At 42.8% G+C, this 13,921-nt stretch overlaps 1 protein-coding gene across 12 annotated transcripts in view; it reads left to right on the top strand.

Moving 5' to 3' along the window:
- myo18ab (myosin XVIIIA b) overlaps window positions 1-13,921 on the top strand; it is a 115,242-nt gene that overhangs the window by 47,731 nt on the left and 53,590 nt on the right. For all 12 annotated transcript variants that reach the window (XM_071471940.1, XM_071471935.1, XM_071471934.1 and 9 more), the window contains 9 exons: window positions 1,367-1,537; window positions 2,000-2,090; window positions 2,844-3,036; window positions 3,384-3,470; window positions 7,201-7,342; window positions 7,457-7,616; window positions 9,193-9,379; window positions 9,654-9,861; window positions 11,076-11,185. In XM_071471940.1, coding sequence (XP_071328041.1) covers window positions 1,367-1,537; window positions 2,000-2,090; window positions 2,844-3,036; window positions 3,384-3,470; window positions 7,201-7,342; window positions 7,457-7,616; window positions 9,193-9,379; window positions 9,654-9,861; window positions 11,076-11,185 — 1,349 coding nt within the window. The remainder of the gene's footprint in view (window positions 1-1,366; window positions 1,538-1,999; window positions 2,091-2,843; window positions 3,037-3,383; window positions 3,471-7,200; window positions 7,343-7,456; window positions 7,617-9,192; window positions 9,380-9,653; window positions 9,862-11,075; window positions 11,186-13,921) is intronic.

The raw sequence follows: 13,921 nt of genomic DNA, 5'->3' as shown, positions 1-13,921 counted from the left end.
TCCTGTTGATTCTCTGGCTCTGTGCCTCATCTCTTTGATTTGCTGGCTGTGCAGGGTGTCATGTTGCCACGGTTCAGTTGAACACACGGGCTTTGAATTGCCTCCAGTCCAAATGGAGATGCACTCCTCATACAGACATTCATGCAACGGAGGGTCAGGGGTGATTAGCAGTCTGAATCTGCGTTGGTAGTTTTGTTTTCAGTCTGTTTTCCACCACATATCCCCACACTAGATCAGCTGTATTGTATTTAGCTGTTTTGATGGCTGTGATCTTGTTTTAGGGAGCTGTTTCCTCCTTTGTGATTTACTGTTACTAAAAAAGAAAAAAGAAGAAAAAAAACATTGTAGCTATGAATGACATGGCCAAGAGGCAGCATATATGTGTATGGAAAACAGGGGCTCACATTTCAACTGGGCCATTGAATTAGGCTTAACTTTAAACTTTAATAAAATGTAAACAGGTGAGTTCTATAAAATTCAGCCGCACAGTTGTCATGAAGGAGGAAATGATCTCTAGAGAGCAGAACAGTTTCTGTACCAGGCTGTAAACATGTTTATTTCTGCTGTAAAGTTGGACATTTGAACATAGGAGTCCATGGGGACTGACTCACTGCTGGAGCCAGAGCTGCAGTGTTTATAACTTCAGTGTTGGCTTCATTTTTCAGTCCAGGAGGTTGATGCTTGGTCCATAGTTGCTGTTGGAAAGTGGCTCCAAATTATGTTTGTTTAGTTGTGGGTGAATAATGGCCTTTTCAAAACTATCTGGAAAAGGCCAGAGAATTGAGTAAAAACTTCCTGTATATGCAGATTTTTATGCAGCCACATGATTGGCTGATTAGATATGAATTAGATATATATTGTTTGTATAGGCAGTTGTACAGGTTCCTTGTAAAATCCTCAGTGAGTGGAAATGTTCCACTGACATGCAAAAGTCAACCTCAAGTATGAATCCTAACACTGTAAGTGTCAGTTTTCACACAGATCCCACAGTCCCACGCCTTCCACTCCCATCAGCAGCACAGAGAAAATATCTCTCTTGGAAAAACTGCACAGACCCGCCATGAGAAATTCTTATCTGGATTAAAGAGCTGAGACTATCGCTGATACTCTTTGTGCTCTTACGGTGTATTTTCAGTTCAGTTCATGTCAGCTGTAGCTCAGAAAACGCACAAGCATCATGCAGCTTGACAGTAGCTGCACACAAGTTTTCTTCCAGCATGTATCTCTGTTGAAGCATCTTTTTTCACCCCATTCATCCTCGACCCTCCTCACGTCTCTGTACCTGTCATCTTCATTATCTTTCTCCTTCAGCTCCTTGTTGCGGATCGTCTTGTATTTTAAACACACTTCTTCACTTTCTTTTCAGCGGGACGTAGACAGTTTGCCCGTCACGAATGGGCCCAGAAAGCAGCCTACCTGCTGGGCTGCACCTTGGAGGAGCTGTCCTCCTCCATCTTTAAGCAGCAGACCAAAGGACTGCAGCACTCCACCTCGTTCAGAGGAGCGCAGGACGAGGCCGGTCAAGGTGACAGCTCAGGTAAAACCCAGACTGCAGAGTCTTGGATCTCCTTTGTTAGATCATGTGCTCACTGATGTTGGCTTTTTCACTTAGAATCTGATGTGGTCAGATATGTTGGATGAGATGATATTGATAGATACTGAATTACTTGTTATGGGAAGCCTTTGCCTGATAAAATATAGTCTGAAATTATGATTTAAACCTGAAAATGTCCTTTGAAAGCTAAAAATGTGGCCAAATGTTTTGAAGCCAACTCCTGGTACTTGACAGTTTTCTGTCCTCCAGACACATTTTGGTCTGAACCCAAGAAGCCTCGAGGTTTACCAGCCAACCACAAGTGGTTGTTTTCCAGCTTTGCTTCCCAGGTTTCAAACGCTGTCACTGTCTGTTCCAAAGCTCTCTGACCACCCGGCACGCAGGTTGGAAGTATAAAGTTTACTTAAACCCCCCTCTCATGACCCTTGACCCTCTGTCTCTCAGGCTCTAAGGTCACAGCTCTGGAGTGCTTGGAGGCCATGGCATCAGGACTCTACTCGGAGCTCTTCACTCTCGTCATCTCCCTCATTAACAGGTTAGAAGTCACAATATTTACACCCAAATATATTACTTTATTTTTAGATGTACTTTGATTTTATGTGGACTTTATCATTTTGATCCTTTTGGGAGTTTTATTCACAAACTTCACATGTCTGTTTATCAGAGACATTGACATGGATGCAGAATCAGTTCAGTTTTCCACAGGTGAACTTCAACAGAGTCATCTCAAGGTTAATTAAAGCCAACAGGAAGCAACCTGACCACAGTTTGAAGCCACAGCAAAGAGAATGAAAACTTTTATAAATGAGAGATTTCAGTTTTTGATCGTTAATAAATTTGCAAAAAATCTGTCGAATCAGTGTAGATCGATGGGCAGAAATGGCAATTTTATCCGATTGAAATAAAATTAACAGATTAGACTTAAGCTGATGGTCCAACTCCTCAACTACTTGTTGTCAACAGATTCCAGTGCTCACACTTCACATGACGGCGTTTACACTTATCTCCCTCTAGTTCTTTTCATTTCTTTCATCCCTTTTTTAACTTGACAGAACTTTTAACACGTCTGTTCATATTACTTCACTCCCACCTTTTTTTGTGATGCACACAAACTCAATCCATTTCTTTTTTGTTGTCCTCCTGTTGCGTATTGATTATCTGTAAAATATTCAGCAGATTCAACAACAGATTTTCTCTGTGTTATATGATTATAAATGTGATGTAATGTGCAGCTTCCCAGAGTTAAAGCTGCATCACTGAAGCTTCATGATAGATTTTTGTGCTTCAGGGCTCTGAAGTCCAGTCAGCACTCTCTGTGCTCCCTGCTGATCGTGGACACTCCGGGTTTCCAGAACCCCCGGCTGGCTCAGCAGCAGCGGGGGGCCACCTTCGAGGAGCTCTGCCACAACTACACGCAGGAGCGGCTGCAGACCCTGTTCCATGAACGCACCTTCGTCCAGGAGCTGGAGAGATACAAGGAGGTGCTGCTGAGCTGATATGATGGATATGATATGATGGTCCACAAAGACCAATCCAACTCTTCGACTAAGCCTTAGAAACCTCCATTCTTTCCAGTTTACTTACTGTAGTTGAGTCACATTCAAAGACAAATTACCTTAATTATAGATCTCTGCAAAATCAAATCATAAATGTTATAGAAACATCGTGCTAATTACAAACAAATGAGCACTTACACAACCCAATCTATAGACAATTAATGGCTAATTTGATAACAGACCTGAAGAGCTACACTTGTGATTTATTGATGATGTAATCTTCTGCTCCCTGTAGGTTACTAACCTGAGCCTTTATCCCCTCCTGCGTCTAGGAAAACATAGAGCTTGCTTTAGATGACATAGAGTGCAGTACCTCGCAGTCTGTAGCAGCTATTGACCAAGCCTCAACCCAAGCTCTGGTAAGCATAAGAAACCTCACTACACTGTTTCTCTGTTTGTTTTTAATTGTGTTCTGCTCCTTCCTGAAACCTGCCGTGAGAAACGCGTGTTTGTGTTTAGTGAAGCGCTCAGGCTCAGTTTCAAGGGCAGTTTGTTTGTGCTTGAGTTTTAATCTTATTCAGAGACATTAGTCCAAATCATGTCATAGCCTGACGGAGCCAGCAAATAGCCCCGTTCATCACCACTGGCAAGTGCAAACACTTGTAGCTTTGGAGCTAATCTAGCAAAGCCAGAATCACTGTGCTAAAACCATCTGATCTGAGACCCAGGACGGAAAACTCTGCTCCTTGTTTATTTGACTTTGGATGACACATGATAAGTTGGCTCCTTACTGCAAAGCCCTCGCAGTTATTAGTGCTACAAATGTGTGTGGCGTCAGGCCTTTGCAGAAAATCTGCAGCGTCGATATGTTTTGGCATTAACAATTGTTTTATTTCAAATGACCTGTGGGTAGAGGTTGATTGTTAAAAACAAGGGTAATTAAGCTTGTGTGTTTGTCAGGTGTTTACACGACGACGCAGTTTAAGCTCTAATGAAGCATGATGTCAGCAAAATCCGCAACAAAGGTAGAAGCAGAGTATCATTGTTATTTAGCCAGAAAACCTTGCAGGGAGGAGTTCAAGGTGAGGTCATCTGGTGGTCAGTTGATGTTGGTTTCTTTTTACCATGATAGCAGTTGTTCTTTAAGGTGTTGAAGGTTCTTGTCCTACATATAGTAGCACAAAATCAGAAAATTCTCACACGGGACATTTCTTAAAGAGAGGACTGTGCTGTACGGTCAGTGTTGGTTTCTTTTAACAATGACAATAATAATTCCCTAACATTAACTAAGTAGTTGTACTCTTAACCATGAAGACAAAGGTACCCTTTCCCTAAATAGGTAGACTCAATTTTTTTTCTTTCCCTAACCACACATAAATCATAATGAGGGCCAATCAGGATACAGTCACATGAATCCTAATTGGAAGGCACTGACGACAGGTATGTTACAAAATGCTCATATGTGTCATTGTTGATGTCAAAGGTTCCCTAAAATCAAAACTTTTGACTAATAAATAGCTTTTGTACCTAAACTAAACCAAACCTATATCACACTGGTGGCAGATCAGAAAATAGTCATATCACTAATGACTGAAAACCATCCTTTTCTTAACCATGACGAAAAAAGTTTCCCTAACCTTAACAAAGTGGTTCTGAACAAGTACTTTTGGTTGATGTGTGATGTGTATCACTTTTGAAGGTTTTGGAGGGCATTGACAAATGATGTCATCTGGCGACAGATCAGAAAATCCTTTAAAGACAACAAGAAGTTTATTTTGTTTTAGTTTGGAGGCCTTGTTGGAAAAGGATTCATATAAAATGTCCAACCAGAAGACCCACGCAGATGCAAACACACAATAACTCACTTGATATTAAATGATACAGGCAGCAAAGCGAAATCACTGGCTTGTTATTTCTGGTCAAACTACAATAAGCTTATTAAGAATCATCTCTGTGTCAGGGCTCCAGGCTGCACCCATACATCATCTCTTCTCTGATGAAAGACATTGAGAGCCAGTTAACCTTCTGTTTTCATCAAGGGGTGCCTGTTTGCAGAGGTTCCACCTCCTTATTTAGATTCACCCTGAACTCTGCCAAGCACACGATTTTAAGAATCCCACTGTATGAAATGACTAAAAATAGCAGAGGACGGGAGCAGGATTCAAACTGTTTGGCTGAGAAGAAGAGCAGCAGTCATTACATTATCAGCTGTTTATGAGACTGTGAAAAGGCCAATGTCCAAGCATCTAAAGATTGTTTTTCAGTTTGCTTGTTCTATAAGGAGCTTATTATATTTTCAGATATCACAGAGGATAAAATACATTGGGTGTTTTATCATCTAGAATAAATGATAAAGCAGGATATGCTTCCTCCCTTTTTGTTCGGACAGTTAGATCATGTTGATGCCAGCAGTTAAAAACAGATGTTGTGTATTTGAATTAAATCCCACACCATAAAGCTAACAAATAATCATAGACCTGGATATATGACTGATCTTCAAGGGTCCTACATTTTCAACCCGTTTCAAAACCTGCCTAATCCCAGTTTCCATAAATAAATAAAGTTAAATTAAGTCGACCTGATCCAAATAGCAGGTGACCCTGACACACCCAAACAACGAACCCCAACCAGAAGAAAAAGAAAATGGCCTCTTTTCATTATTAAGACTAGACTTTGAGAACATATGAAGTAACTGTCAGGTGACACACAGTAGACCTACTGGTGAAGTCATCACTACAGAAGATGAACAGCTGTGTAAGAAAAAAGTCAGAGGTACATTAAAATATAAGGATAATAGTCTGAGCCAACTCTGAGGAGCAGCTCAGTAACAAATATCCAATCACCAGACTGAAACTACTGGTGCTGACGCTGTGCAGAAACCTGATGTTTGTTCAGGATTTCAGTCATAATAGCAATGATGAAGTGTTCTGCTCTGACTGGTTCATCTCCATAGTAACAGCAGTTGCAACAGTTACTGGCTTCAGCTGCAGACAGCTCACCATGTGGTCCAGATCTGGCTTTAAAAGTCATGTAGCGTTAACAGAAAATGTCTCCATGACACGCTGACAGAAAGCTTTCTCTTTCTTTCAGTTGTCTTCTTTTGTTGAAATTACAGTTTGAATAGTTTTAAGTGGAATTTTCTGTATGAAAAAAACCTCCATGCTTTCATGCTGGGAGCAGAATACACAGTACCAGCCCGATCATGGTCCCATTTCACAACATGTATGCAATGTAAATGAGTCTGGAAAGACAGCCAGCTGTGATTGGTCAGGGTCTAATGTGACCATGTTGAGGTGAAGGTGAACACACAACGATCAGTTAAATATAATGTTGACTTGTTGTGTTGAAGCATGTTTACTTTCATGTTCTTTCGTGTCCAGCCAGGCAGGGCTGGAGGCCGTATGTTTTCAGGCTGTGAAGAACGTGATCTCTCAGTAACACCCTGAGGGAACATTCACTTGGACTCAAGGATGAACTGATTCAATTTTGGTGGTCAAAGGTCAAGGTCAAGGTGACCACACAAAATCCAGTTTTGGCCTTCTGAAGCAATATCTCAGGAACTCCTCAAGCGAGTCCTTCACTGGGACTGAAGGATGAACTGATTAGATTCAGGTGGTCAAAGGTCGTGGTACAGGATCGATCTGCATTTGAAAATAAAATGCTGCATTCCTGTATTTTTGTACACATTATTTCATTACATCTGGGCGCTGTGAGAGAATACACATCAGGATGTCAGCGTCAGTGTTTGCCTTCTACATGTAAAGATAACGGTGTGGCTCACCTGGTAGACTGCATACCATAAAGGCTTGGTCCTAACTGCAGCGGCCTGGGTTCGAGTCTGGCCCAAGGCCTTTTGCTACATGTCAACCCCTCTCCCTGACTTTCCTGTGTCTCTCTCCCTGTGGCTGTGGAGCTGTAGGGGTGAAGGGGAGACAGAGTATCAGTGAGTCAGCCCTGTCCCTGGTGACACATACAGCTTTTTCAGCCTCGGTCCTCGTCCTTTATCTTTTCACATAGAAGGTGGCAACCCTAACTTTAACTGATGAGTAAAGGTTTCTATAAACACCTGGGCTTGGCCTTAGGATTTTTCCAGTCGAGGTGAAAGTGATTGTGAACGAAGAAGTAGGTGACTGTTGGTGTCTGTCACAGGTGCGCACTCTGGCCCGGACAGATGAGGCTCGAGGTCTTCTGTGGCTGATGGAGGAGGAGGCTGTTCAGCCTGGAGGTTCAGAGGAAACCATGCTGGAGAGACTCTTCAGCTACTACGGCTCTGCACAGGGAGAAAACAAAGGTGAGCGTCCAACCTGTCACTGCCTGTTAAAGAGAGGGTTCTTGGAGGTTTGCAGGAACAACAGCGGCTCTCATCCTCCTGTGACCACATCAAAATACGTCCTGTGTGTTGCAGGATCCAATCTGCTGCTGCGAGGAGAGAAGCCCCACCTCTTCCTGCTCGGCCACAGCCACGGGACAAACTGGGTGGAGTACAATGCTCAAGGCTGGCTGAGCCACGCCAAGCACAACCCTGCTGCCCAGAACGCAGCCACACTGCTGCAGGACTCCCAGAAGTATGTGTAACACAATCTCACAACCAGAACATCCAGTGTTTCCAGTGCTGTGCTGCATCTCTCTATGTCAAATAATTCTTCATGTAACTCTTAACTGAAAGAGAAAAAAACAGGGACCAACCCTCCAGACACCGAATCCCTCTAATATCAATCTGTGTTAGAGAGTAGAAACATATGAGGCCTGGCAATAACACAAACTGACAAGCTGGAGTAATGAAAGTGCCTGTGGACTGAAAAAGTTAGTGATTAATTATCAGGAGTTGTTCACCCAAATTAAGAAAGAACACATTCCCTGAATCACCCCCAGTGGTGTCTACCCATGCAGATCATTTTGGTTTATTTGTCAGGGTTTTGAGAGATCCATCTCTGAGGTCACTGGAATCATTACTACACTGTAATTTAGTTTCATTTGAACAAGAAAATCCCATTTTACTCAAACAGTAAAAATTAATTATCAGTTGTGAAACGCTGATGGAAATGTATACAAACGTTTAAAAAGATTTTTCAGGGACTTCATACATTTCTAAGCACTTCGATGAAAGGTAGCTCGGAGAGTCAGAATTCATTTGTATCCATGTTTATTAAAATGATCAAAATGAAACCCTGAAGTTTCACTACTCATCTCTGAGTTTCTTTAATTTATCACCTCAGCTTCTGTGGTTTTCAGTTTGTCCTTTCACAAACTAAGCTGAATTAATATAAAATCTACTTTCGTATGCACTTGTCCAACTAAAGCCAAATGATTTATTATGAAAAACAAGAACTACAGTTTAGTATTTTTCAATGTTACATGTTTAGTTGCAAATAACATCTAGTCCAAATCACATTCAGACTGTCTGTATCCATAAGAATTTGTAAAAAGTGAGATCCACATTTTGAGAGCAGCAGGCAGCAGTGAGCCAAATGATGAAGCGAGCATCCCGCCAACATATGGGTCTCCAGACAGTGGAATATGCCAATAATGCAGTCAGATCAGCTCCCTGTATGTTGTACTTTCACTGGCAGGAGCTGTTTCATCCAGTTCTACAATAATCATGTAGCAGCAGGGTAATGTATAAATTCACTCAGATACAGGCCGGGAGCTTCAGTTAATGATGTCCACATCAAACCTCAGCGTGAGGAAAGATGTGATCTCAGTGACTTTGACCGTTGCAGGATTGTTGGTGTCGGAGGGTTTGAGTGTTTCTGAAGCTGCTGATCTCCTGGATTTTCACACACAACAGTCTGTAGAGTTTCTACTCAGAATTGAGGCAACAACACAAACCGTCCAGTGAGCAGCAGCTCTGTGTCGATGAGAGAGGTCAGAGGAGGACAAACTGACCGGTCTGAGCTGACAGAAAGGCTACAGTCACTCAGATAACGACTCTTTACTGCAGATCAGCAGTCTGAATATGCATCTGACAGATCTGCAGAATGATGTGATTCAGTCAACATGGAGAAGAGTTTCCACATCTGGTGGATCCATGACATGGAGAACTGTCTGAGAGCAAAGGGATGAAGCAGCCAGTGTTAGTGTGGTGTTTTTTAATAAAGTGCTCAGTGAGTGTAAATGAATTCCATCCTTCTACCACCACAGGAAGAACATCAGTGGGCTGTTCATGGGCCGGGCCAGTGGGGCCACAGTGTTGTCGGGCTCCATTGCTGGTCTGGAGGGCAGCTCCCAGCTCGCCCTGCGACGAGCCACCAGCATGAGGAAAACCTTCACCACAGGTGTGGCTGCCGTCAAGAAGAAGAGTCTGTGTATCCAGGTCAAACTCCAAGTGGTAAGCAGAAGAAGCCCTGATTATTTTTGGGTTTGACAGCTAATGCAATCTGTACTTTGTTGTAGCTGAAGCAGTTTTCTGTAATCAGTTATTTTTGTTGTTCATTTAAAGTGTTAGTTGGTGAAATTAGTTAGATGTCAAACTGCACTGATTGACATTTCCATCACATAGAATCATGGTGAGCTCCTGTTATTCCCAGCATCACTCCACACACCTTAAATATGACAGTATCAGCGGCATCAAGCAGAAGCTGACATCACCTGTTTGTTTGTAGGATGCTCTGATAGACATGGTGCGTCGCTCCAGGGTTCACTTCGTCCACTGCCTGCTGCCCAAAGCAGAGGCAGTTGGTGGAGGGGGTGAGCCCCGAGTGACACACGGAGAGAGCCCCGACTCAGGCCTCATGACTTTGGACGTTGGCCTCCTGAGAGCTCAGCTCCGAGGGTCAAAGCTGCTGGATGCACTGCGCATCTATAGGCAAGGTAAGGAGGACCTTCTAGAAACCTTTTAAACCAGTTTGATTTAAATGTTGGTCATGAAAAGATGTTGTTCATTGCAGGATGAGCAAATTAGAATCTGGCAGTTTGGAGCTTGACCCATACAAGGGCTGACCTAAATGGGACTGCGCGTTGTGACATGTGGGATCCCACAAGGGTCCACACTTGGCCCAGTTTGATTCAGCTTGTATCTGTTACTACCTTTGCAATATCAACAGTTTGAAGTGTGAACTGCTACCGTGCTGCCATCTAAGACCGGATCCCCTTTTTGTTTCCTATAATGGAATCTGATAAAAGTATCACTCCCCATCGTAGACCAACACCAGCTGAAACATTCAGCGAGTTGTTTTTCCCAGAGTCAGCACATTCAGAATGTTGCTTTTACAAATCAGAAGTATTGCCCAAGTCAAACCAGTGCAAACATAGCAAATGACACTGCTCCACTTCCTTTCACCTCAGCTAATGCAAATCATTATTTACTCCCCTTAATGATGCACCAGTCGCCCATCTAGAGTTGGTGCAGAATGATTTTCTCCCCAGTCCTGACTGGATTTTTCTGAACTTTCATCTTTAACTTAATGTTAACTGTTCCTTAAGCTGCACCGTCCTCCCACAAGTTCAACATATTACTCCAATTATTTAATGTTTTTTTTTTTTAATTCTTAAGTTTAAGTTCCACCTGCTTTTAAACTCGTCCATGACTCTTTTGTCTTTCTGATGATGTCAGTATGAACTCTACACTTTTCTTTTTTTTCTAGCCCAAATCATTTGAAGCCAAAGATGAAATGTGATGAAACTTGCAGAAATAGATTCTGAAATCATTCCAATAACCTTCAACCCAGTTTTGTCCAATTATTCCCCTCCTTCATTCAAAGTTGCTGCTTTTAGGACCTTTAGCCTTTTGTCCTCATGTGAAACTCTCTTCCCATAGTCATGGTTACGTTACATTCCTCTCTAAAAGCTCAACAAACCCCTGTGACCTTGAACATTTCCACCAGTCAAACCTTCCCAACTTTGTCTCTTTACCCTTAAATCATCTGACGTGTGTTTTGTTTATTTCTTTTCTGGCTGCATTTCATCTGAAAATAAAAGTTGACCTTTGACACTGTTGGCTCTCCACTGGCTGCAGACTCCTCAGTAACCTTGGTGTTTGGGTTTTTTATGCTCTAATCTCTGCTCTGCTCTGTATCTTCTTCCAGGATATCCAGACCACATGGTGTTCTCGGAGTTCCGCAGGCGCTTTGATGTCCTGGCACCACATCTGACCAAGAAGCATGGCCGCCACTACATTGTCACAGATGAGAAGAGGGTGAGTGTTTGGCAGATTTAGCCTGATACTTGTGTGTGGCTGGACAGTGACTGCTGTTACTGTCTTTCCAACTTTTGTTGGATTCCCCACATTAAGACCTTAAAAATGCATCACTCAGACTTTGTAGTGTGAGTTCAATGGTTGTAGTCAATGTCATTGATCTGAAAGGATGAGGCTGGCTTTTAATTTACTCATGAAAAGACTGAATTCAGCAGTGTGTTAGTCTGTCCCTCTACCTTGTCTGTGGCTCTCAGCCCCAAGCTCATTGGTTCCCACTGAGGACATAAATCTTCTGGCGCTCTAGTGAGTATTTTGGGCAGCAGGATGATATATGTGGGACTGATTCAAAATGAACTACAGTGTGTGTTCATGGTAATGAAGGAACACGACGCCCAGAGCAATGGTGTGGCTCATTAATGTGTTTATGGACAACAGTGGAGTTCTATGACTCAGAGGAGTGAGATATTTATGTCTTTATTTAAACTCAAAACTCATTGAGGGTAAAGGCCTCATTTACAATGTGTCGAGTAGATAAAAACACCAGTTAAAAAGAACATCAATTAAAGCAAACATTTAAATGCAGTTAATAAATAGTGTGATGGCAAGAATCAATTGAAACAGGTACAAACGGGAATTAAAAGGTTCGAGAATAAGAATCTAAAATGACTGAGAGGCACCAACAAATTCTTTCTAAAGTGCTCTGTAGTGAGTTCAGGTGGATGGTGCACAGAAGCCGAAAGCAGTTCTTCCCAGCTCAGTATCTAATGGTGATTACAGCATAATCAACATCGTTATCAGCTGGTATTGGTAACAGTAACAACACACAAGCACTGGAACGTGACGTCATTCTCAGCTCTGAAATCCAACTTCTGAGGTAAATGGAATGAAGGAGCATAATGAAGGTATGCTGTTGTTTTGCATTATGGGAAATGTAGGATCCAGTGTTTCTGGAACTTGACCCATACTGTGGAGCACCAGTGCTGATTACAGTCAGAGGACCTCCTAAAAATCCCAGCTATTTGCTAACCGAAAGAGTTGAAGCTGTAACATCTGGATGTTCAGTATTTCTCCTCTCGTGCTCTACATTCTGATTTCAGTGTGAAGAGAATCCCTTTATTGCACCTCCCCTCCCGCTCTCCTCTCTCCGCTGTCCTCTTCCTGCTCCAAGAGCGCTCTTGTGTGTAATTAATTATGATTGCGCAGGCTGGCAGCATACGGCTACTGTACTGATTAATTACCAGCAGAGGGAAGAGCTCGTTCTTTCCTCCTCTCTCTCTCTCTCTCTCCCTCCTCCTCTCCATTCCCTTGTCTCTTTCCACTTTTTTTCTTGTCTCACTATCTTTCCACTCCCTTTGTATAGGAATCAGAACAGTTTAGGAACGTCCCTGAGCATATGATTAATGTCTTCTCTACATTCGGTTCAGGCAGCATATAGCAGTTTAGCACAAAGGCGTGATTAGCCTTCATGAGTGGGAGGGGGGGGCTGCTGGAGGGGAAACATCTCTACATTAAAGCCTTCTGCACCTGATGTGCTAAAGTTCTCAAAAAGGTAAAGAATGGCTTTTCTGATAGTGATGAATGTGATTGGCTGATTGCCATGTGTCAATTAAACGTGGAACATGAGAGGAACATCTGAAGGTGTAGCCGCTGTCCCCCGAGGAGATTAAACTGGATTGATTAAGCAGATCAGTGAAATCAAGCTCTCCTCTCTTTACCACACCACAACACACCACAACACACCACAACACACTGGCAGTGAGTGGTGAACATGGTTCCCTGGAGATGAGCTCAGAGAGAATAGCCCACTCAGAAAGAACTAATAGTGCCCAGTTCTTGGGGGAGTCAGGAATGAACAGCGAAGATGAAAAAAAGCAAAGAATGAAAAGATGAAAGGAGGCGGTCAGAGACTGAGGAGGGCGTATAATTGGAGGAACAATATGAAAGAATTGGTTTTCAGCGAAAGGGAAAGCGAGGGAAAGACAATATTGGTTTGAAGAGCCTATCTCAGAATTTAAAAAAATTTTTTTTTGCCAGAGAAAAACCACTGTCTTTGTTTCTCTTTGCTGACGGCCCAGTTCTGTCAGTTCCTCTTAATACAGCGTGATGTAGCTGTGATGTCAGAAGCCAGATGATGTACCTGCCAAGAGCTTTTCCTTTCAAACAGCAGGGAGGAAATCCACCACATTATACAACGTTCCTGTCAGCATTCTGTCCCGGCGAGTCAGTCTGACCCAAAACGCTGATATGAGACATCTCAACACGTCGCCCCGGCTTGTTGGGAGACCTGTTGAGATGTTTCCATAGACTGTAAATAAAGATGGACGTAGCCTCTGAAGAGCGGTTTAAAGCTCAGACTGAGCTGCTCAGACTGAGCTGCTCCGCCGTCGCCATCTTGGCAGTGCCTGACTCCGCCCCTAACCCTCAGCTGATTCGATAATAGACAAAGAGGTGGGGCATGCGTGGAGCCGAGACTTTGGTGTACGCCAGTTTTTGGCAAGCATACGCTCACCCACCTGTCACTCAAAGCAGCCAAGCCTTTAATTATGCATCATTTTAAACCCTTATGAAGTTTAAATGGGTGAATTATAAAAAGTCAACCCGTACAGGTGTCATGAAGGAGGAAATTATCTGTAGAGACCAGAACAGTTTCTGTACCAGGCTGTAAACATGTTTATTTCTGCTGTAAAGTTGGACATTTGAACATGGGAGTCTCTGGGGACTGACTCACTGCTGGAG

Source organism: Trachinotus anak, unplaced genomic scaffold (assembly GCF_046630095.1).
Source record: "Trachinotus anak isolate AG129_WGS33_773 ecotype Australia unplaced genomic scaffold, CSIRO_AGI_Tana_v1 ptg000034l, whole genome shotgun sequence".
NCBI classification, from domain to species: domain Eukaryota; kingdom Metazoa; phylum Chordata; class Actinopteri; order Carangiformes; family Carangidae; genus Trachinotus; species Trachinotus anak.
Note: the sequence above shows the minus strand (reverse complement) of the source record. Positions and strands in the feature narration are given on the sequence as shown.